At 53.6% G+C, this 25,173-nt stretch overlaps 1 protein-coding gene across 1 annotated transcript; it reads right to left on the bottom strand.

Moving 5' to 3' along the window:
• Positions 1-2,444: 2,444 nt before the first annotated feature.
• EEF1AKMT4 (EEF1A lysine methyltransferase 4) lies at positions 2,445-23,292 on the bottom strand. The gene is made up of 3 exons (XM_044434641.1): positions 23,111-23,292; positions 12,272-12,555; positions 2,445-3,161 (listed from the first exon to the last, which is right to left on the bottom strand). The coding sequence occupies exons 1-3, from the start codon at positions 23,289-23,291 to the stop codon at positions 2,874-2,876; spliced, it is 753 nt and encodes a 250-aa protein (XP_044290576.1). The 5' UTR covers position 23,292; the 3' UTR covers positions 2,445-2,873.
• Positions 23,293-25,173: the final 1,881 nt, after the last annotated feature.

Raw genomic sequence — 25,173 nt, 5'->3', positions numbered from 1 at the left:
TCTTTCAGAGGAGACAACTCTCCAATGATGTTATTAAAAACCCACACTTCTAATTTGCAATTAAAAGCAAGTGTTAAATCAATTAATGTGTTCAGTCCTGCTGAGGAGGCGGGAAGGGAAGCAGGTGAGGCAATGGATCTTTGTAACAACTTATTTAGAGAGCAACACGCTTGTGGAAAGATCAAGGGTACTGGTGCATTAGTGCAACTCAATGTGCAGAATATATTCAAATGGCCAGATTCTGATTTCAGGGAGCAGAATCTGGGATATTTTCATGGAATATTCAAGGCAGCTTAGAGCTTGTGAGCTCTGCAGATGCTGGGGACTTTGTGCAGGGGAGCCGTGGTTAAACTGCGTGCAGTTTGCTGGAAGGAAGCACTCCATCTGCAAACAACCGATGCTGATGGGAGGTGGAGAGGGAAGAGGGGTGCAAGTTTGTATTTTCTGCAGCGAAGGGGACTTCTAAAGAAGATAATGCTGAGAAGCCTGTGCTGTCCTTCTCCTTCCTAGCAGCGGCTTCTCAATTAAAGCAATTTGCTTGTGGCAGAGGATAAAAACGAATGTCTCTCTTTCTGTCCCCCCTAACCCCACCCCACCCCAGTGCACTCCTGTGAGATCTACGTTAAAGAGTCTTGCACACATGCGCGCGCGCACACTCAAAGGCAGTCCCGTCCCTTCTTCTCTCCCCCTCATCGAAGATGGATGGAAAGCATTAAAATGATTCAGTGGTTCGCTGGCACTTTCATTAACACCCACAAAGAGCACAGAGCTGGACTTCCTCCAAAATTAACGAACGGAGGGGGCTGGGAACAGAGGCTGTGGGACGGGGGCCCTGCCAGAGAGTGGTTGAACAGAACACTCTTTGACACAATCGCCCTCTGCGTGCCCACACTGCCCTGGAGTTCGGCAAGGTGCCAAGAGGCCGAGAGCTGCACACCACAAGGTGTCGGGAATCCTTTTGCTCGGGTCCCCAGCTTGGAATGAGGGGCGCCAGAGAAGCACTGGCTTGCCCCCGGCCCAGCCTCAACAACCCCTGCAAAAGAGCAACCTCCCAGCAGTCAGTCTCGCTGCTGCTGTTCCTTTTATTCATTTATTTAAACATTTATACGCCACCTATTTCGCCGTGGCGTCTCATTTCCAGAACCTTTCTTCTTTCTAGCCCTGAATCCACCAACGGTTCTTCAGCCTGTCCTGAAATACTGACCCCAGCTCATTCCTGGGGCTGGTTTTAGTTTCCGGCTCTTTCAGCAGCTGTCCCCCAAACTTACCTTCAGGACATGAGGGCTTTGAGTGCTGACGATGTATGCTTCATGCCAAAACGAGCCAACAAAAGCAGCACCCTGAAATTTGTATAAATCTGGCAAATTTGCAAGCTCTCCTAGTTAGAAAAAATAGTTTCAGGTTTGCGAGGCTCAGCACCAGGGGGAACCCTGTTGGGTGGGGCTTATTACTGAGTAGACTTGCATCTGGCAGTACCGTTAAAAGCAGGATACAATATTCTCAGGAAGTTGAATTCTGTGCCACACCAGAGGCCTTGAATTTTGTTGCATTCCTGCAATCATGATGCACATGCAGCTCGACCGAGGTTTAATTCAGCCGAGCCTGTCCTCTTATCCTAAACTCGAAAACTCTAATCATACATGTGTTTACCATAAAGATTATCCTCCTCCTCCTCCAGCAGGGCACTCCATATCTGTACAACACCGGCACAATGGGAAGAGTTTTAAAAAAGAGGAATTCTAGTCCTCATGATCATTATCATTCTAAAAGCGTAAAAACACTATAAGCATTCAGCAACGAGACAGATTTAAACGCCCATTTTAGCTTTCAGTTTCCCTCCCTGTATCAAATCAACAATCCTATCTGACCACATCCTATAATCCTTAATTCCTGGGCCAGAAATATTCCACAGGACTATCAACTATGACCAGTTGCAAAAGGGTACAGGAATCCTGTACTATTATCAATTTAATTCATGTAGCGGTGAGAATGTGGGAAGGTTTTGCTTTACAAGAATGGAGCACGGCTGTTGTGGATGGACTCTTTGGAGGGCTCTTTCATTCATAGGATTGCTCTAAATTGGAGATGACCTGACAGTGCATCAAAATGACACAGCTTTTCACCCCTGGTAAACAAGCAGCATCCGTGCATTCATCCATCCAAATCTGTATTATATATTCAAACAGCTAGGTTCTGTTTTTAAGTAGCACCATTTGGAATGTTTTCAAACTTCCAGACAGAAGTTTTGCAGATTAAGAACTCAACTGGGTGGAAGAGAGAAAGTCACCCTGACAGAATTGTCCTGCACCTTATCCTGACATTACCTTGGGCAGGACAAAAAACCCCCAGAGAAAATCCCCACACTTGGTTGCACTGCCTGTCATTTGTTTTGGAAATCAGTAGGATGGAATAGAACCCCCCCCCCCCGCCCCCGCCCCGCTCCTGAGGGAATGGCTGGCCCCAAGACCTGCTGAGAAACTGCAGCATACCCCCAAGCACCACCCCATTAGAAATGGGGGAAAACATCATGGCACAGTGGTAAGATTAAAAACAGTCCCAGAGATTCTAACACCCTGTGCCACTCCAAGGTGCAAACGGAAGAGAATATTCAGAGGAGGGGAAAAAATGTTCTTCTCCTGCAGTGGAGCTGGCAGCAGAAAACGTTCCCATCCAGTTCCACAGGGAATTGGCTCCCGTCGCCAACTGCAGAGAAAGCATTCCTTTTTAAAAAAAAATCAAGACTGAAGATGCAGGAATCGCCCAAAGTCACTGGAGAAGTGTTGGCACTGGTGGCTGAACGGTAGGTAGATGGGTACGGGGACAGTTTCCCACGGCCCCTCGCCCCACCCTCCTCCTCCTCCTCTGCCCGAGGCTCACAGTTCAATGGCGGAGAGGTAGTCTTCATCGTCCGAGTCTTGGAGGCGGCACACCGGTGGGGGGCTGGCAGGGCGCAGGTGGAGGCTCCGGCCCAGCGCCTGGTCTGGCAGGGACAGCGCCTCTCCCTTTGTCATGACATACAGGAAATACTGGAAGCCCTCGCCGTATGAGGCATGCCGGATGGACCAGCCGTAGGCGGGCTGGGCGTAGTGGCGCTTCCGGAAGTGTGGCTGAGCAAAAGTGATGGAGATGAACCGCCCGCCTGGCCGTAAGACTCTGCTGACCTGGGAGAAAAGAGGGGCCGAGTTACGGAGGACGCTTTGCTAGGCTCCAATCATCTGCGCTTCCCCCGCCCCCACCATCCTCGGTGAGGTCATATGAAAACATCTCACACCCCCCCCCCCAAAGTAGCTCCTGCTGCCACCACTCGGTTTTGGTACACAAAGTAAGTTTCAAGTTTCTAGCCCTCATGGCCACAAAGCAATTACTTAAATATGTATGGACTCTGCATCTATCTTTGGCTTGGACATTACTGCACCCTGTGCCTCTGCGTCATGTTAAGGCACCAGTGGCTCTGAAAGAGATGCCCCTGCACAGCTGCTCCCTGTCGTTATTCATACAACTCAATCGGTGTGCATTGTTCCATCATCCATCCCCCATTCGTCCTGGCAACAGCCCATTATTCTGATTTTTCAGATGAGCAGCCAGAGCTGAAAGATACCCATTCCCGGAAGAACAAAACAGTCCGGAAGCACCTTAAGGTCACCCACCTGTGGCAGCGGAAGTTGGGTGGGCTGCAGTCCACATCAGACGCAGCTCCTCCAAGGTCACCGAGCCGGCAGAACTGGCCCTGACGTGGGGCGAGAGAGAGGCCCAGGGGAGCAACAGGAACTCAGAAAGGGAACAGAGCGGTTGCGGGTTCGATTCCCAGCGTCTCCAGATAGGAGAAAGGCTCTACCTGAAACCCTAGCCACCAACTGCCAGCTGGCTTAGACCATGGGCGGAGAAGCGCTGGCAGGCCAGATGCTGGCCCGACTCCGACTCCCATCAGCCCCACTCAGCATGGTCAGTGGGCAAGGACGGAGAAGGCTGGCCCAGCCAGGAGAGGCACCCTTGCTCTCCATCTTCGCCAGCAATGAAAGCCTCAACATACTGCAGTCCCTGAGACCATCTCCACCTGAAGCCTAACCTCGTCCACAGGAAGCCGGGATTCTCACACACCGCTCTTCTCTGTAAGCCTGGTGGAAGCAACACCATGGAGACCCCACGGGAGAGATGTAGTGACCACCCCAAAGCACTGGATGGATGGCTGCTCGGGGCCACGGGCATCCGGGTCTCCTCCACTGCCCATCTTCTGCCCTGTCTCCCCACCGCCAGGCTTCAGACCATCAGCCCCATGGGGCAGGGCTTGTCTGAAAGCCCTGCTCATTCACACTAATAGAATCACGGCTTTCCCTCCGATCCAACTCGACGCTGGCCACTTCCAGCTGCTTCTGGACTTCCAACCCAGGGAAGAAGTCAGTAATGGGAGACGCCAGCAATGGGACAGTATATAAAAGCTAGAAAGACAGACACAGACACACACACACACACAGACTCAATCTGGGCTGTAGTTATCCAGCAGCCCAGTTTTGGAAGTGGGGACCAAGATGCGTGCAGATGGGGGGTGGTGTGGGGCCATCTAGGGCTGGAACATAACTGGGGCCAGATTCCTGGGCCATCCAGGGCAGAAACAGGACTTCACCCCACACAGATTCCATCCAACCTCAGCACCCTTTTTCCCGAGGAACGCCCGCCCCTCACTCACCAGCTCCAGCTGCCCCGTTCCAGTCCATCTGCACCTCCACTCACCTGCGCAAGCAGGCCTCTTCCATACCCCTTGGCAAAGCTGCACTGCCCCCAAGCAGAGGATCCCCCCCCCCCGGCCTGGCCCGTGGCTGTGCGAAGGCAGCACACCTTGCAGCCAGCCCCCCCTCTGCCCAGCACCCACACTGGCCCAAACCCCAACATGGGCATCAGAGGGACAGAGGCAGCCCACCCCCAGTGCTGGGGGAGAAATTCAGGGTGCCTTCACCTTTGCCATCTATCCAGCTGGCTGCTGTCTGAAGCAGGATGAGCCCGATCCACTGCAGCAGCAGCATTCTTCCCTCAAGGAAACATCTCCTGGCCCCCCACCCGCAAAGCCCTGGACTAGTAAGAACCAAGCCCAGAGAAGAGGTGAAGTAGCCTTCTCCTGAGTCAGCTAGCCTAGCTCCCCCAGGCAATGACTTCCCAGCATCGCAGGGGGAGGCCCCACTTCCATCCCATCACTTGAACTTGGGCCCCTGGCATGCAGAGCAAACCAGGGCCCTTTGCCCTGATCTGCAGCCGTTCCCCATAAACAGATTCCAGCATTAAAGGCCTGGTTAAGGCATTTCCCCTTTGGGGGGTGCTGTGCTATCCCTGGCAGTCCGGAGAGGGGAACGGGGGCCCTGCCTCCCCTCTTGCTCAGCATGCACCCCCACTTCTACGGCTGCCTATTGTCCTTCCCTCCTCTCCCCAGCCCACCGGAATGTTCCCAAGCCAAGATCTTAAAGACACAAGCTGTCCAAGGTACGGTTTGTTGAAGCTGATGGACTTGACCCTTTTAATCATCATTTTCTCTTCGCTGGAAGTAAGCTCCTGCTAATAGGATGGAAAAGAACATCAATTTTCTTGCTTGGCTTTATCCAAAGTCAAAGGCATTTACGGCCAGCGCCAGTGTGCTCGGCATGCTAATTCCACTGTTAGGTCTTGGCCGCCAGCACCTGGGCTCGCCCGGCGCCTTTCCCTGCTTCAGCGGAGCCGCTCCTGCTGGTGCAAGCAGCGCCCAGCGGAGCCGGGAAACTCCCCCGCACTCTGCTGCCGGGGGGCCCCTGTGCCAGGTGGGGATGGAGCGCCCTTCCTCTCTCTCTCCATGACTCACCAGTTAACCAGAACAGGCCGTGGCGAGAGACTGCAGCAGGAGAAAGCAGAGCAGGTTTGGGCTCCGCAGCCCGGAAGGAGGTACAGGAAGAGAGGCACTCGGTACTGCAGAGGGTTGATGTGCTCCTTAGAGAACTCCACTACTTCAAGCCACGCTGAATTTCAGGGGGCCCTGACTGTAAAGGCCAGAGAGCCCTGCATGTGACTACGTTCTGGACCCCTTGTTCCCCAGGGGGCTATTTTCCCTCATCAGAGCACAAAAGGCCCTGCAGCTGGCTGCATGGCCGAGCATCTGTTGATCCTCCACTGACCCATATTCTCCGGTCCAGAGAGCAGCCCTTCCGTATTTTATGTTCACTCCATCTGGGGTGGCGGGGAAGCGACCGCCCCTCCGCTGTGTTTGGCACAAGGAGCCAGTGCCTTGTATGCTGCAGGAATTTTAAATACACCACCAGCACCAGAAGAGGCAGAAAGCTTCCATGGTGGGAAATTTCAGATGGCTCAAGGCAAGACCTCCCCTGGACTTCAACCTTGGGTGGCACGGAACTTGGCACGAGGGGCTCCCCAGCCCTGAAAACTGGAACTTGGCAGCTGCCTAGGAACATAAGAACAGCTGCGCTGGATCGGACTGGGAGATGTGTGGTCGGGGAGGCAGCCGTCTCCCAGGCTGGATAATCCGTCTGTGGAGCCCACCCAATGCGTCCATGCTGGATCGGGGCCGCGGAGTCCGTGTTCCCTGAGACCTGTCTTGGCATCTGCCAGGATGCCCTCCCACTCCAATTTTTTAAAAAATAACCCATTTTGAAACAGGGAGCTGGGATTGCTCCAAAGCAAAGGGAGGGGGTCCAGCTGCTAACATCTGCAAATTCCTCTGGCAGACACATGCACGGGGCTCCGAAGCATCCACAGGAAATTAAGGGGGCAGGTTGCTGTGGACCAATGTCTTCCTTGACAGACGGACAAGGAAAGGGGAGGAGGGGAACCAGAGGGACGCCAATCGCCCCTGTCCACTACATTTAGGATGGGGCGGTGGCCATAAATGCACCAGCAAGGTACTACGGAAAGCAGCACCAAGGAGGTTTAGGAAGCCAGGGAGGGCTGGGGAACGTAAGGTGTCCCCCTGCGGAGGCGTCTGGCACAGGAGAAAAACAGGAGGACTGGGGTCAAAAGAGCAGGGCGCAGGTAGCAGCAGCAGCAGCCACTTGGGCGGTGCAGAATCCCAGCCTCTCTCCCCATCACCTGCCCCATGTGCATTACCAGGATCCCTCAGGGGAAGGAACGGGGTTGCTCCATTGATCAGCTTTGGCTGACATCTGTCCAAGTTCTCCGATTCCTTTTTAAAGGCCATCTCCACAGGATGAGGCCTGCTGGATCCCATCGAAAGACCACCAAATTTAGCATCCTGTTCCTCGCAGGGGCTGAAGAGCTGCCTCTAGGAAGTCCACTGCTGAGACAAGAAGCTGGCAGCCCTGATATGATACATGCGTCAGGGCTGACTTCTCCCCAGCTACACCATGCCTGATTTTATATGCCACTACCATGTCCCAAAGGGAGGAAAAGCTGCAGTGAACACGGAAAGAGAACAGGACTGGGCCCAGAGTTGAGACGCTCTGTGCCAGCACAGCTTCACAAAGCCATGTGTGCCAGAGAAAGGTTTCCAGGCTGTCGGAATAAAGACTAACTCTTCTCTCTACAAGAAAAGTGAGCAGGTACGGAAAGCAGGTGTCAAGGAAAGGCAGTTTATGGGAGCTGAGCAAATTGTGACTTTCAGAAATATCCAGAGGTGAAGGGACACTGTCCGTGATCACACAGAGGGTGAGCAAGCACCATGCCTCATATAACATACAAATGGAAGTGGAAGAAAGTTCATGCTTTTTTAAAAAAATCCAGGAAAAATAGGTGACTGGGACAATAAACTGGGCAAAAGGTTGGGCAGAGACGCATCCAAGTCTAACTGCAGGAATGGAGAGGCCCAGTCGGCCCAAATCCCTGGAGCCGGGTTGCTTTCACGCATGGCAAGAAGAGGAAAGGGAGGGACGGAGGATCTAAGAGGACCATCACCCTCCTGAAGAGGATCTGGAATGACACCCCCACCCACATCCTGCCCACGGTTACCAGAACGGGAAAGACGGTTGCTTAGAGACAACTGCATGGCGCTTGGCCTACTGGCAGTTATCGCAACGTCTCTGGAGGACCATTTAATTGGGCTGCGGGGTGTGGGGAGGAATATGGAAAGCCCGCTTCCCGATCCTTCGGGCAGCGACTCCAGGATATACATCCATTCGCTCTGTGCACTTTGGGGTTGCGGTACGAAGGCAAGATTCACCCAGCGTGAGGCTGCTTATCCTTTCGGCTCTGGGTCTCCCGAGCGACACCACACACGGAGACGAGCTGTCACCGCGATGACATGCCTGCATCTGGGCTGCAGCGATTCAGAGCACTGCAGGTGCCGGCCTGCATCACTGAACACGCGTCCCCTGCAATCAGTCAGTCAATCAAACAGCCTCAAAATTCCCTGCAGACAGACGGCGGGCACTCTGGGGAGGGCAGGTCTGCTCAGCTCCGGATCCACGTCGCCTCTTTTCTGCAGAGGAGAACATTCGGTCACACGAGCCCCCCCCCGCCCCCTTGCAGTCCGACATGGTACAGCCCTGTGAAAAGTTTACCACCTCCACGTGTGAACTGAAGGCAGAAGGAAGTGCTAAGACTTTGGATCCTACAACTTCACACTGTAGGTGGAAGCACGATATATTTTTGACATGCTCAAAAATGAGCTGGCACATTGGTGAAGTGGCTCCTCTTTGCCCCCCCCACTTGATGGGCAGGTTTGCTGGTGCTGGGGGGGGCTTCTGACAGGGGCATCACATGAAGGGGCTTACACAATCTAGGAACAGGCACTGGGGCTTAATTCAGAAAGGCTTAAGGTTTATTTTTGCCACATCCCAATGTGGAAGGGACTGCACAATAAGCTCCTATTACAGGTGTTTTGTCTTGCACAACCGGCAGCCTTCTCCAGCCCTGGGCCAGCAGATGCACTGGACTACAACCCCCAGCATCCACTGGCCAGTGCACCTGCAGGGTCCCAGACTGGGGAAGGCTGCAATATGGCCTCAGGGAATGCCCCAAAGACCTCTGGGGACAGCAAGCGTGGAGAAAACTTAGGGCACCATGAACTGTGAGGGATGGGCAGAGAACGTTCCCTTCCCAAACCATGCCTCCCCTCGCACCTGGGCCCCCAAACCCAGCGGCCCTCCAGCCAGAGGCAGAAGCCCCTCCCATGAGGTCAGCCAGATGGGAAGGTCGGAAATTCCCGAGCTCTGCTCTGTTGCCGCAGCCGGTTTGACCGGCAGTGAGGAAAACGGGAGTTCGGCGAAGGTGCCCAGCGCCTGAGCAGGTGGCGCTCTGTGTGGCTCAGCCGGGGATGCCGTCCGGCGGCTGACGGGAGCTGATGCCACGCAGTGGGGCTTGGCATTCGCTTGGCGGTGCAGGGGGCGGAGCCCGGGGCTGAGGAAAGAGGGCTGGGACCCGGGGCAGGGGCCGAGATGTCCCCACGGTCATGTCTCCACGGACTGACCCCTCGCCTGCTTCTGTCAAGGAAGCACATGGGCGCCAGCCCGACTGAATCCCCCAAGGGCAGTGGAGGGGGGGAGATGGAGGGAGGGAGAGAGCGACCCATGGAGTCACCCATGAAAAGCAAGGGACGAGCACGCAGGGAACCAGCTGGACAAAGGGTGTGAGGCACGTGAGAAGACAAGAGGCTGGAGCACATCGGGGGGTTTCTAGCCCGGCACGCCCGCCAGCTGCCCACGGAACCCCACAAGCCAAACGCCCGTTCAAGAGCACCCTTCCGCCCGGGTTCTCGAGCAACCAGTGCACGGAGGCACCCAGACCCAACACAGCAGGAAGCGTCTGGCCACGAGGAGGGCGGCCATGGATGGCCTCCTCCAGCCTGGCTCTGCCCGCTCCCCTCCGCGCCTGCTGCACCCGCCCCGGCCGGGGTGGCTGCCTGCCCAGGGCACGCAGAGTCAGCCTGGGGGGGGGGGAGCGGATGCCAGCAGCGCCCCCTCCCCACCTATGCGCCTCCCTTCCACCCCGACCCCCAGAGGCCTCAGGCAATGATGCAAACACAGCAAGACGACTGTGGAGAAAGATGGGGGGAGATGTATCCGCCATGCTGCCCACCGCCCCCCCGACAGGGCGAGCTGCAATTCCTGCCCCCCGCCACCGACAAAACACACACCGCCAAGCTCAATACGTTCCCGCTGCTTTGGACTCATCATGCCAATTAATAATGGCCCAGAGGCATTGCCTTTCCTATCCCAGCGCGGGGCCTAGTCAATAAGGATGAGGGTTTCCATGGAAACAGGGAGAACGAGCCGGTGGGGGGGAGAAGAGAGAGAGATTCACCGAGCTAATGAGATGGAGAGGGGACCAAAGCGGGAAAGCCAGACAACCGGGGAGGGAAGGGCAGCCAAGGGACGCGCATGGGTGGGGTGGGGTGGGGTGGGGAAAAAATGTGCCCAAAGCCACAGCATCCCCCCCCACCGGCTAGGCAAAGTCCCCCAGGCGGAGCGGAGCGGAGCAAGAAGATCCCCCACCTGGCGTGCTGACCCATTGCCCCCACCCAGCAAAATCCAGCCGGAAGGCTCCAAGGCTGGATTACGCCCCCTCACCCGAAAACGGAAGAGTGAAGCCCCCTACCCAATCAGCACCCCCTGCAAGTGGCCTGCCTTCTGGCACTGGGGGCAATTCAAGCTGGGACCCTCCCTCCCCTCCCTCCAGGGATGCTGCACATGAATGCACAAGACCCTACAGAATGGCCCGGGAGGGTCGTGGGGAGAACAGAACCCACAAGAACAAGGGGCGCCCCCACAGCCAGCACTGGGGCAGCTCTGTGGCCTTGGCCACGCTCTCCCCTCTTCCCCCAGAGGATCTTTGCCACCCCAGCCCTCCTTCCAAGGCGCTCCAAGCTTTGCTGCTTCCGGAGGCAGCCAGCTCAAGCTCACCGAGAGAGAACCGCCTCCATCAGCAGAGTGAAGCTGCCCCACCACTGTGGCCTGGGAAATTTCCACCTGGCTGGGCTCACCTGGGAGCTCACCTGCAGTGCAGGAAGTGCCGGAGCTCCCAAGGCGCAGGCCCCGAACTTAGGGGGTGGACTCAGCACGAGGACTCAGCTCTGGAACATGGGGAGAAATAGAGGCAAGCCAGCTTGGGTGTAGGGAGCGTCCCCCACCCCGCAGGGAACAGCCAGAGACGTCCCCCCCCCACCAGCCCTGAAAGGAATTAACAGGCTAGATTTCCAGGTTAATGAGGCCAGTTCCGGACAGGGATGATGTCAATCCTAGCCAGCAGGCACCGTTTCTGGAAATAGTGGGGATTATACTGAAGAATGAGGGGGAGACTCAAAAGTCAAGCTTTGAGTCATTACCCGCAAGCGAGCGGTATTGTATCACCTTAGTGCCATGGTTAAGTTGGCTAATGAAAGGCAATAAAAGGGCATCATTTTGTGCAGGGTTTCAAAGTTTGTTTCCTTTCTCAATTGTGAGTCTTGTATTTCAGCTTCTCCACATCTCAGTTCTGTGGGGGGTTTTCTCCCTGGAAAGGGGCTTTGGGACAGCACCCGGAAGGTGCACGCAGGAGCGGCACGGAAGCCAAGTACACACATCTATAGCACACCCACAGTTGTGTGCATAGTGCTGGTCACTACATCTTAAGAAAGGGCAGTTGGGGAAAAGTGCAGAAAAGGGCAACTAAAACAGCCCAAGGGCTGGAGCAATGTCTCCAGGAGAAACATCACAACATTTGGGTCTGAGTAGTGTACAAAAAAGGCAAGTAAGAGGAGACAGGAGAGAAAATTCTGCATGCTGCAGACAGAGTGGGTATCTCCCCTCAACTCCTGTAATTCGGCTGGGGAGCAAGAGATTCAGGACAGATAAAATGAAGTATTTCTTTACACCACATATAGTTAAACAGTGGATCTGCTACCACAAGATGCAGTGCCGGCCAATTCAGACGGGTTCAAGGGGACTGGACAAATACATGGAGCAGGTGGTTATCCATGGCGACTCTTCTCTACGAACATGAGTTGCTGGGGAACATGGGTGGGGAGCATGTGGAAAGAAAGGGACAGAGATCTTGGTGTGATCCGGATCTGAGCCTCTGCAGGCACCGGTCACAATCCAGCCCGCGATGCGCCAACCTTCGAAAGCACCCATTCCAAGCCAGGTGAACTTGGAGGACAGCTGCTTTCTGAAACAGGTTCTCTGGACTAGAGACATTAAAAAGCGTGAGGATTTTTTAGAACAAAGTGTGATTCTGCAATAGTGAGGAGCCGCAAGCAAGAGAAAAGCCAAGCAGCAGTGACACCGAGCTAATGCCTTCGAACCATAATCCAGCGAGGGCCGAGATCCGAGAAGTGGACAGCAGAGAGAGGGGCCACCCTGCCGCTCACCTCCGTTAGCACCTGGTCAAGAAGCATTCGGGCTTCCTGAGAGACGTTCCAGGGGTCTTTTTCTTCCACCATCATGGAATCCAAAGTGCCCTTCTCCAAGATGACGTCAAAGCTCCCGTCCACAAAGTTCAACGTCCGGGCATCCATCACTGCCCAGTGCAAGCCCGGGCAATGAGCATAGCAGCTCTGCATGCTTGAGATGCATGTGCCTGAGTAGTCTATGCTGGTGACATCGGCATATCCGAGCTGGAAGAGGTCGTAGCTCAGAGCGCTGGTTCCACAGCCTGGAAGACATACGGGCCTGGGTTACTGGAGGCATGGATCTTTCTGATACCTTTGACGAGGACATTTTGAGCACCAGTTTTGAAAGAGGAGTGAAACATCAGGGAAGTCAACACTGATCAGGAGACAAAGAGTAACTCGCAGCGCAGCCAGCCAGCACGGCTGCCAGGGTGTGTGTGTGTGTAAGAGATGCCAACTTGGTGCCCCACGGCACTGCGGAGCTCACTCGCCCTTGATTTTTGCCAGCCATCGGACGACAATGCAAAGAATTCATAAGGAAGGTGTTTCTGTGGGGTCTGGGCAGCTCCCAAAGAGGGAAATCCAGTCCAGAGTCCCCCAAGAACTCCTCCGGGTAATTCTTGCATGCATCGATTTAATTTAAGGCTGTGCGATGATGTGGGTGGATGAAAGGGATGCATTGGCTTGCATGTGTGCCATGACAGATTTGTGGACCTTCAGAGCAGGGGAGGAAGTCTCTATCAGCCCAAGGGCCAAATTCTGGCCCAGTTCTTTGGGCCTGCATGTGGTGGGTGGAGCAACTGGGGTGGTGCTAATTTAGTTTAATGCTCCTACTGCTAGTGAATAATTTGCTGAAAAAGTGGGCAAAAGATAGGAACCTACCAAAGAGCTGGTGTTTGGGGAAAGGGCACGGGCCTCTGCTTTCAATGCCTGGTCACATTCCACACTCAAAATACATTTCTGGAAAAGGGGCAGAGGAAAGCTTGGAGAATCGCAGGGCCGCCACTGCTCTATTTTACTCCCCGCAGCTCCAGCCCAGTCAGCACAGCGACACGGGACTTGTTCGATCCTCACTGGGCTCATGCTGATTTCTGCCCACCCAAGGAAGTCTGTACTTCTCTGCTGGCCAGTATGTCCCTCTTGCGCATGCCATCTTGGCCACAGAAAGACCCGGGCTCGGAGCGGCACCCGGGCTCACTCAGCTGGGCCTGGAGACGAGACACTTTCTTTGGCCGGCTGCAAAACTGGACCCTCCAACAGCCTTGCCTCTGAACCATTCCCCGTCAGTAGCTTTGCGAACCTGTGGAGCCACAAGCGACTCGGGGTGAAGGGAAGGAGAGGGAAAGCAGGGCTGAGTGGGTGACGCAGATCGCAATTAGCTTAATTAGAGATGAAGCAGCACTTAATGAATGGGTTGCAGAAGGCACTTTAATTGCTTCTGCATTAGGAGTCTCTCTGCCTTGCACTTACACATAGGGATGCCGACGCCTCAGCACTGGCCGCTACGGATATGTCACGGACCAGCCCCTGGAAGCATGCGCCATCCTTCCACTTTCTCCTCTCCCACTCTCCTGCCCAGACGTTTAATGCACTAGGGGGGCAGAGGAGCAGACACACATCACACAAGTTTCTAGTCCTTATGGATTCACAGAGCAGCTTAAAGACACTGCAAGAAGAGAGGTGCCGCTCAGCTGAGGGTGGGAAATTCTGCTCTTTGGTTACTTTGGAAAGCTTAACTTGCTGTGGAAATATGTACTGGAGAACTAGACAACCGCCATGTGAATACCACCATGTTTCACCAAAAACATGCAGATGCACAGCCTTCAGCAATGAGAGAATCTCAGTGAACGCCTCCTGGAAGCAAACCGGGTGGAAATGAGGCTGTTGTGCTTTGGGCACATCACGAGAAGGCCTAACTCAGTGGAGAAGACTACCAGGGTAGGGAAACCTGAAAGCGGGCGAAGAGGAGGGCCAATTAGGAGGTGGATCGATCCCACCGAGGAATCCGTCGCCTTGCGCTTACAAGAGCCGAGCAGGGCTGTCAAGGGCAGGTCATTTTGGCGCTCATGCAGAGGTGACTTGATGGCCCCTACACACCACCCCTGCGAGCTGGAAACAAAAAGATTCCACGTGCCGTTTGCTGAGGGATGCAGCTTTATCTGCGAGCCAATCAGATTAAGAGCAGGAGAACCATCACGCAGAAACCACAATCAATTTCACCGTGGCCCCTTTGAGAATGGCCAGCTTTAAGGGTTGCCTGATCTTGTGCACAAGAGAGTTCAAAATTGGCTGAGTGTTCACAAGTAAGATTTAATTAGAACGGTCTCTTGGACCAGTTTGCTCCTGGGCAGCCCTGTGCTTATGTTCTGCTTCGTCTGGAATCTGGGCCCTTCGTCGTAACCTTATTGACACGAGTAAAGCTAATGCATCACCAGCGCTGGGTGTCCCTCCTGGAGTTCTCACGGCGTGAAGTGTGGAACAGCTGGTGCCATGGAGTGATCAGAACCATGAACTGGGACTCGGAAGACCTGGGTTCTAGTTCCCTCTAGATGACTCTGGGCCAGTCACTGTCTCCCACCCTATCCTACCTCACAGGGTTGTTGTGAGGGTAAAATGGAGGAGGTAGGGAATCAGGCAAGCCACCTTGGGCTCCTTGTAAGAAATAATAAATTGCTGTTCTAACAAAAATATGTAACGTTTCCTTAAGATCAAGCTTTGAACCCGAGGACCAGGGAACAGCCAACGTAATGCCAATCTTTGAAAGGGGATCAGAGGGAAGCGGGAAATTACGGGTAATTACAGTCTGGGCATGCTGGTGGAAAGCTCGGCCGAAGATAAAGTCGGTAAGCATGCAAAAAGGAATGCCCTGGTGAAAAGGAATCGGTGTGGCTTCCACAAAGGTAAGTCCCATCTCAGTAACTTTTGGCGTTCTTGAGGGCATCTGTCAAGACTTGCCTCGAGTTGACGGAGTCCCTCATCAAGACTCCTGAGCAAACTTAGCAGTCCTGGAATAACGGCCTCTCAGGTGTCAGTAAGAACAGAAAGGGAAGAGCAAGAATATTCTCCCTACATAAACCGTGGGGCCTCCTAGGAATCTGTAGAGGACCAACTCTTGTTAACATGTTCATTTCTGAGCTGGAATTAGGTGCCCAGGTTCAAGATTTCGGGGGCAGATAAAACACCAAGGGGTTCGTGAGCAGCTGCCCAGTGGGGGAATGGGCTTCAGTTAATCCAGAGTAAGGGCGAAGGTGCCACCTTCCCCTACATGCTGATGGGAGCTCAGGCAGCTGGAGCCGACCAAGAAAGAGATCTTGGGGCTGTGGCAGAGCGCGTGACGAAAGCACGCAGCTGCTGTGGAAAAGGTAAAACCCAGGTTAGGCATGTCTTTTCCTTTGGCTCGACAGCCAAAGCTCTTTGGGCGGTTCAGGAAAGAGATCAGAACGGAATTTGTTAATCCCATGTTGTCCTTCCACAATACTGCAATGTTCCCGCGCTCACACCGTTCTGTATTGTTCTGGTCCCCGCGCTGGAAAAGCATGATGGAGAGCTGCAAAAAGGGCAGAAAGGGTAAGCCAGTTGTACAACCTCCTCACACTGCGGGGGGGGGGGGCACAGAATTCTTTGAAGTCCCAGCCCCCACCCTGCCCTCCGGCTGTTGCACAGAAACAACCGGGCCAAGCACCCCCAACCCAGGGCTGCAGCTGGGCCTTGGAGCGGGGAAACGGGGCTTGGGGAGCAGAGTGAGCAGTTTGGCCAACTCCAGTCACACCCCCCCCCCCCAAGCCAGCACTAAATCGAGATGGCCAGGAGAGGCCGTGCCGGGGAAATGCAAGACGCAACAGAGCTGTCTTCCGCTGCTGTTGTTTCTGCTGTTGGACACTTGTGAGCTTTTGAGTCCAGAGGCTTGCAAGATCTGCTGGGGGCGGGGGCGGGGGATAGAGGAGTGCGCCTTAAAAAGATGAAGGGCTGCAGCAACTCCACCCTGATGAAAGACTGCAACACCTGGGCCTGTGTCATGCAGCAGAAAGGCGAGGAGGAGGCGGCATGGGAGAGGTGCATGAAATAAGGCACAGTGCAGGCAAAGAGACGGGGGGTCTAGCCCTGTGGTGCCAGCCCTGTGCTGTGGGCCCAGGGCCTCGCAGGCAGCCCGGCACATGGGAAAGGCTGGCCTGGTGCACGGAAGTGCCTGCCGTAAGAAAAGCATTCCAGTCCTTCAACTGCCACAGGACTCTTTGCCGTTCCTGCCACAGCAGACCCGGCAACGACCCTTCAGAAGCTGCCGCTGCAATGAAGCAGCAAGAGACCAGCCGCGCCTGCCCCAGCCGAGTTTAGCCACCCGCGTCTCGCCCAGAATGCACCCGGGGCATTCTTCCCACCCCAGTGCCGCCCATTCTGCCCCTCAGCACCGGGTTTTCCACCCCGGCAAGGCCTGGGCCTGCCGTTAATCACACATTAGGCGGACAGGTCCTCTAACAGGATCAAGAGATTAGACCGGGTTAATCCCAACCTGCTTGGGAACCCAAGCCCTCCTCTGCTATCAGATTAAGGAATGACCCGGTTAAAAGCCGCAGCAGCCAGGCAGCAATGCGATCAGAGAGCTAAAGCATCAGGTAGGATTAATGGGGCTTAAAGTCCACTCTTTCCCGGCTCGGTATTTTCCCAACAGGTAAACCAAGGGTGTGTTGATTTGTTGGTTGTTGTTCGGGTGGAGGCATGTGGGGCAAGATCCATGGAAACAGCAAAGACTCTCCCAGTACCTAAAAGCAGGTGCATCCCTATTGCTCAGGAAAAGATAAGCTCAGCTGGGCTCACTCGCCCACCAGCCAAACTTGCATGACTATCCCAGCTTTCTAGGGGCAAAGCCATTCCCCATCAGCTGTGGCCAGTTCTGCACTGCAAATCAGCTGGGCCTCCTGGGCAGACACACTGGCATCCTTGCAGAATCGCAGCGTGCATTCGAGTTGGGTGCTCCGTAAGCCTTTCAAAACCCATCTGTTCTCACTGCCACCTGACAGCACCCAAAAGGAGGCTAAGATCAAAGCCTTCCTGCAGGGAAATCCTTCTCACTGGCCAATCCCTCTTCATTCCTCCAACAGTTCTTGCAGCTGACATTTCAGTGTGCCACAAACGGCAGCAGATGCGCTCCAGAACATTTGGGCCAAGCCAAGCGATACAGAGGCAAACATTAAAACCCCGGTTTTGTATGCATAAGCAAGCAAGAGCCTGGGGGCTGCTCCAGAGAGGGGAACATGACTGAGAAGCAGGGGGGGGGTGGATTTTCCAAGCAAGTCATGGCAGTCCTTTGGACACACACATGCCTTCTGTGGATACCGCCCACATCTCATCAAGCATGGTTTAAGTCTAGGGAAATCTGCAACATTGCACGATAGACAACTCTGCACTTCTACAGTCATGAGAACTAGATGCTTCCTCTTTTTTCTCAAAAAGCCAGGCAGACATTAAGATTCCATGCAGAACAATGTTATCTATAAAGTACAGGATAAGACCCTGTTCAGCAAAGGTACTTTTTCTATATCAAATGCTTTGCATTTCTGTTTTTGGGTGGTAGGGGGAATGAAAAGACCTTCATAAAATTATTTTTGAGAACAATGCTCGGGAACTCTAAAAACGAAGACTTAATCCACTTTGTCAATACTAGTTACCCATAAGGCAGGATATACATTTGTAAAATATTTAAACTGATCCTCAGCTTGTAGATAAATATTAAAATAGGTGTATTTTTATACCAAAGACAGACAGCCAAAGCTAACTTGAAGGTTTGTGCAATTAACAATCTGCATATCATTTCCATGGCAGATGCCAAATTAGAGTTGGTGGACAAGTTGCTGTTACACTACAACATTCCACTATAAATCATCGGCACAGAAAGCTTGACTCAGCCCCAGAAGAACCCTGACAGATGGGCTCAGATCACAAGAAACAAAGAGGGGGTGGGCAGGGATGACTCGTTTTTCTTCTACCACGGCTTTCCGGCTTTCCGTTCTTTCTGTGCTTTCACCAAGACATTTTCAGCCTCAGCCCCCTGCAGTCCTGAGGGCTAGAAACCTAACTTTTATGCAAATGAGAGCTGAGATTCCAAAGGGTCCTGTGAACTGCCTCAGCGAGGGCACCTGTGGCCAGCTGCACCAAGCAAGTGAGTAACCCATCCTACCATCTGCAAACATATGGAAACACTCCAGCATATGGAAACTGACAGCAGAATCAAAAGATCAGTTGAGCAAATAGAACCCCCAACCTCACCCCCCTAAAAAACCCCAGAGTAGCATCTATGTTGCACCTCAGTTAAGAACCTCAAAAGGGCATGTTGCAGTTGGACTACAATGCTTAGCAATCACCGTGCACCACCACAGGGGCTGCAGCCCAACTTATTTTTATTTTATCTATTTTTCAATTTATATCCTGCCTTTTTCCCACAAAGGGCTCCAGGCAGCTTACATCTCCTCCTCCATCTTATCCCCGCAACAACAACCCTGTGAGGTAGGTTGGGCTGAGCATCTGTGACTGGCCCAAAGTCACCCAGTTGGCTCTGTGGCTGAGCGGGGACTCGAACCCAGATCGCCTGAGTCCCAGTCCCACGCTCTTAACCAGGACACCACACTAGCTCCCCAGTTTCTTCCATACCTGGAAGAAACCAAGTTGGGGAAAAGCTGCAGTTCTAAGACTTAGCTCCTGGGCCCATCCCATAAAGCAGATTCAGAACCGACCAAAGGAAGCGCTTCTTCACCCAGCACAGCGTTGAGTGAGGGCGTTCTCCTCCACAAGATGTAGCGAGGGTCTCCCACTGGGATGGCTTCAAAAGGGGGAGGCGACATTCCTAGAAGAGGCGGCTATCCACCGCTACCAGTATGTGCTACCTCTGCCATCAGGGGAAGGATGCCTGTGCACACCTGTTGCTGGGGAGCATGGGTGAGAGGGTGCTCTGCTCTCACGTCCTGCAGCGCAGGGCTCTTGTTACGGTCTTAAGGACCGCTCAAGCACCCTTTCTGGGGCAAGGCACTGCCATCTGGTGGCGGCCAGGAGCAACTGCAATTTTGTTTGTTTACCACATGTCGCCCGCTGCAAACGCGCAAAGTCCCAGGACATTCTCCTCCACCGCGACCATCCGCGTCTTCTCTGCAGGACACTGCAAGTTTGCCTAGAGACATGGGGTGCCTCCACATAGCAGGAGGGAAGCAAAGAAGAAAAAGTCGGGAGGAACAGAGCTTGCAAGGAGCTGCCAACAGACACGCCTTTGTTTTCCAGACAAGCGCAAATGGAAGCCTAAAACACCAAGCTTCCTTTTAAAAAAAGAATCATTCTCATTCCCAAGTGTGGAGGGAAGAAACTTGGAACTGCTTTCTCCACCCAAGCACCATTTCCACACACACCTCCTCCTCCTCCTCCAAAAATATCAAGATAGTGTTTTAAAATCTGAAGCACCCAAGGAAGAATTATGCACAATCAGGCACCCGCGTACACGAGACGTGCACGCAACTTGCAAGGATCATGCTGGCAGGAGGAACTACGGATCCCAGGTGCATGATCCCCCAAAGCCTAGACCTCTGCAAGCTTTCTGCAAGACCTTTGCACTGAAAGCATCAAATCCCAGAGAAAAGCCAACAACTTTTTGAAAAGATAGTAACAGGTGTGGTGTAGTGGTTAGAGCACCAGACTAGGATGTGGGAGGCCTAGGTTCTAGTCCCCTTTTGGCCATAAAATTTACTCAGCGACTTTAAGTCAGCCATCAAACCTTAGCCTAGCCGACTTGACAAGGGTGTTGAGATAAGAAAGAGAAGAGTTACTTGCTGGAATAAGTGTGATAGAGAGATAAACATACAATACCACCTGCTTAGAGTTTCTGCTGCATTTTCATCCTTTCCACAAAAAAGATGCACCCTTCCTGGGCCTGCAGCCAGAATGGGACTGCAGCACCCAGCATTCCCAGCCAACGTGGGAGGTACAATGCAGCACCTCTGCAGAGGGCACTGGGATGCAGGCGGCTTTGGTCAAAATCCTCAGACCTTGCGGAGACAGATATGGACAGGGCCAGCTGTTTCTTCCGCTCTGCCTGCACTGTGCCTGTGGGCAATCTCTTCCCAGCTCCAATCGGAAGCCCGAGTGTCGTGGCCCCTCTGCACTTCCAGACCCTTACAGGCGTTCTGCCCTAGGGCAACTCAAACAGGTACAGGCTCTCTGGGATGCTGCCCATCAACGCCTACAGGCTGGCCAACCATGTGCCAATGCTGCCCTCTACTGGCTCCACCTCTGGAACATTTTTGGCTCACACAAATGAGGAGTGAGCAGCCCATGGGCTTGTGGAATTAAATTCCTTTTTTTTTTTAAACTAGAACGCAGAGGTATACTAATCACCATCAGGGGCAAAGGGGGAGGGAGGTACGAGTTGCACCCCAAGACTATATACTTTTAATAATAATGAGAATGACATCACCTCCCAATGAGTGTAAACAATTGCACTGCACTGCATTTCATTAATTGAAACAACTCCTGATGAAAGTGAAAGAAGAAAATGCAAAAGCAGGACTCCGGGAGAATATTAAGAAAACAACAATCATGAGTGCAGCTGAATTAGAGTGTTGCTGTCAACAATGAAGAAGTTGAAATTGTGAAAGATTTTGTTTACTCATCAATTCAAAGGCAGACCAAAGCCAAGGAATTTGAGGAAGACTGAGACTTGGAAAGGCAACCATGATGGAACTAGAAGAGACATTCTAGAATTTTAGACTGTTTCGCTGGAGACCACGGCCAAGATCATCTATGGCAGTGTATTCCGTGTCACCATGCATGGGTGTGAGAGCTGGACCGTGAAGAGAGTTGACAGGAAGAAATGGATGTGTTCAAAACATGGTGCTGGAGGAGACCAACAGAAAGACAGACAAGTGACTCCTAGATTTATTTTTATTTATTGATTTATTGATTTATATCCTGCCTTTTTCCTACAAAGGGCTCAAGGCAGCTTACATCATCTCTCCTCCTCCATCTTATCCCCACAACAACCCTGTGAGGTAGGTTGGGCTGAGAGTCTGTGACTGGCTCAAAGTCACCCAGTTGGCTCCATGGCTGAGCGGGGACTAGAACCCAGACTGTCTGAGTCCCAGTCCCATGCTCTTAACCACGACACCACACTGGCTCTCAATTCATCAATTCATAGATCAATTCATGCCAGAGCTTTCCCTGCAAGAAAATGATGAAACTTAAGCGGTTGTTCTTTGAGCAGATCTTGAGAAGGCAAAACTCTCTGGAAAGACAATTGTGCTAGGGAAAGTTGGAGGCAAAAGAAGAAAAGGAAGAGTTATGGATTGTGCCCATAAAGAAAGACTTGTGTTTACAAGAATGGAGCAGGACTTTTTTCCTGCCTAATGACACACAGGTTTCACTCTAAGTATAAAAAGCAGTGCTGTTCTTAAGAGCTTCTTCTGAGACCTTTGCTGAGAGGATGCTGAGAGGGTGGCCTCTCTCAGTCCTGATGCCGTTACGGAATGCTAAGGAGGCCAGGCTCTCTTCAGTATTGCAATACTTGCTCTCTACCTGGGAATTCTTCTCACCAAACCTATATTCGCCTGTCATCTCATGACTTATGTTTTGTATTAAGTTGCAAATTTTTGTGGGAGGTGTAATCCAAGCAGGAAGAAAGGCAGTCTGTAAATGTTTTAAGGCTCCACCAAATGTAGGTTAAATGGAAAAAAGCCCTACAACTCGCAGTGTTCTTTAGCCCACATTCTGGGAGCTACAGGGCTATACAAATGGTTGCCCACTCAACCAACAGCGCCATCCTATGGCTGCTAGACAGAATCTGGAAAGGCTGCAGGATTTCCCGAGAACTGCAAGGTCCGAAAAGCTTGTTGTAAGGTCGATAAGGCTGGAACGCCCTGCCCGCAAGGCTGACACAGAAAGAGCTGGTCTTGCTGCATCTCTGAGGCTGCCAGAAGGATCCTGGCGATCGGACTGAGCACTGGCCAAGGAGGCAGGGAGAGGCGGCGGCGGCAGGCGCTCCCACAATACCAAGTCTGATGGTGCCTCGTCCTCCTTCTCACACTCACTGAAGTGTTGGCGCTTAGACAGCAGCTGGAGTATGGAGACAACCTTTCGTCTCCAGGCACCTTCTCCTCTGTCTAGAACGCCCACAGCTTTCCAGTTTTGGACAGTCGTGGCCGTCCCCACTGGACCGCACCCGGCATCACCTGCAGTCCAAGCAAGGTGAAAGCCAGCAGGTGTGCACGCTCGCTCTCTCCCCTTGCAGTGTTGTGAAGACCTTGTGCCGACTGGGGAAAGAAGCTAAAGTCTGGAGATGCCGTGGAGGCCACTAAGGTGGCAGCAGGGCCACAGAAGGTTGACCCCAATTTAGGGTTCAGCAGGCAGTGGCACCTGAAGCTGAAGGAAGAGGTGGCTTCTGTTTCAGATCGGTTCACTCAGTGCTGTTCAAAGATGGCACCACTGAATGTTTCTGGCAGGAAAAGGGAACTGTGCTCTGATACTGTGAGCATTTTAACCTGTTTTTAAATGGGCTGGGAATTATGGGAGTTGCAGCCCCTCGTCCCGAGGGTACCGGATCTGGGGAACACTGGTACACGCGCGAGCAACTTTACAGTAGCCTTTTCCAACCAGGCGGACTCCAGATGTATGGAACTACAGCTCCCGGCATCCCCAGTAAGCACAGACACATCTGGAGGACATCAGGCGAGGGAAGGCTGCCTCGCAGCATTGAAGAAGACCCTCCAATAAAGAAGGGGACGGAAGAAATTAAAGCGTTCCTAGGTCCGACTGGGAACCCGGCTCAAGGAGGAGAGGACGGCAACTCACCCAGTACCAGGATCCGGTCACCTGGATTCAGCGCTGTCTCCAGCTGCTCTCGGAAGCATTCCAAGCCCCCAAACCACTCCGTCGGATCGGCCCCCTCGTCTCGATACCGCGACTCCCAGAAGCTTCGCTCCCGGTACCGGGCGTTGGAGTCCGGCAGCCGCCTCCGCGGGGGCCGCTCCATGCTCCGGGCGAGCGGCACAGCTCAGCGCGGCCAGACGGGGGCGGCAGAGGCATCCGGGGGAAGGAGGGCGGAGGAAGACACGCCAGTCCTCCCGAACCCGCTCTCCGCCCACGTGCCCCGTGAAAACCACGTGGAACTTCCGGTCTTTATTTCCGGGCTCAGGCGGTGCAACGTGAATAACTTCCCGTCAGAAGCGGGCACGATCTCCCGGCTTAGCGCTGGCGGAGCAGGCCGCTCTCTTTATGGGCTGCACCACCTCACGCTGCAGGGAGAGGCTCGCAAAGCGGGTGTTCCTACACGAGGGAGAAACCCCTTAACTCTACAGAACAAGCGCGTGAGGGAGCTGGGATCGGGAGCTTTCTTTCCCCTGACTTTTAGTTCGCCATACGCTCGGACTTACTGGGGGTTGCTGATTTCATGGAAGGGCTCTTTCCATCACATCAGCTCCCACCTGCGGTCTGAAGTGGTACAGCTCACACAAAAGCTTGCCACCTCAGGGAGGACTAGGATCTTAGTCTTTTATCAGTTTTCAAGGATACAGACATGCACTAGAAGGAGAGGAGAGAGAAGTGGTTTTTTTTTTTAAGGATTCTATCCTATGCAGGTTTCGACTGGGCGTCCCTCATCCAGCATGAAAAAATGGACAACTCCCGCCCCCCCCCCGCGGCAGACACGTGGGGAGTTATGAGCCTTGCCACCTCTTTGCACCCCAAGAGAGCTCTCCCAAGGGCTGCGCTCCCCTCGAAGGAGCAATTAGTCCTCTGGGGGTGCCCTCTGCGCCGCCACTGTCACATTGTCACAAGGACCAGGTGACTTCAGCACCTCTGAATGCCTTCTCACGATTCTGAGTGCTGGTTTGAACCTATATGGCTCGGGACCTTGACACCTGGCGAGTATCGCTCCCACGGCCATCCCGTTCTGGGACCGGCCTCGGATGGCCACGTCCGAGAGAAGCTACATTGGTGGCAAGTGAAAGGGACTTTTCCGTGCCCCCTCCCGCCCCCCGGTTCTGGAATGAGCTCCCCGCTGAGGCCAACCTGACGCCGACCTTATCCGCGCCAGCTAAAGACTACTGCTGGGCATTCAATTCGTTAACTGGGGCTTGCTAATAGCTAAACAGGTCTTAAGATTTTCTTCAAATTATTGCAATTTTTTGAATCTGTTTTAATGTTGGTATAGTAAGATTTTGTGATGTTTTGCTGTGGTGTAGTTTATATTGTATTTTTAATGTTGGGTGGAATAGAAATTAAATTTTGAAGTACTGTAACTAAAAGTAACTTTCGAGTGCCCACCAAAATAATTTTTTGCTTCCAGAGCAGTTGAAAATAGCCCTTAAAAGCAAGCATGTTTTCCCCTGTGGTTCATTCCCACTATGCTCCTGCATGCGGCTGAAACCTGGGTTCAAATTCTGCCCCATATTCCGAACGGATGCGTACGCAGTGCCTCTTCCCTACAGGGCAATCCTGTGCCGCCCCGGGCAGTTCTGGCGAGTGAACACGGGATGCCGAGCCAACCAATTTCTCTGCCGCGTGGCTTTGGGCTGCTTTCGCGCCGTTTTACCGCGGTGCAAGAGGGTTCTTGGTGCGTGCTGTGCCCTTCCCTGTATTGCAGGCCACGCTGAACGCTTAGTTCCCGGAAGTGCTGCAACGAATTTTTAGAACGTCCAACCGCTGCCGTGGCGAGCAGCTGCGACCTTCCCTCGGCCAAAGCGCCCGGCGCCCGGTGCTTGGCTGCGGGCCGGTTGGGCACCGCGGGGCCTGCGAGCGCCGGAACTCTCTGTGCTGGGCGAGCGCGCAGCGGGGAGCGCTTTGCTCGGCGGACGCGTTGTCCCTGGCGGCGGCGGCGGCGGCGGCGGCGGGCTCGGCCTGGCCGGGCGGGCGGG

Source organism: Varanus komodoensis, unplaced genomic scaffold (assembly GCF_004798865.1).
Source record: "Varanus komodoensis strain SLA01 unplaced genomic scaffold, ASM479886v1 scaffold28, whole genome shotgun sequence".
In the NCBI taxonomy this organism is placed as follows: domain Eukaryota; kingdom Metazoa; phylum Chordata; class Lepidosauria; order Squamata; family Varanidae; genus Varanus; species Varanus komodoensis.
This window is presented reverse-complemented; position numbering and strand designations above follow the sequence as displayed.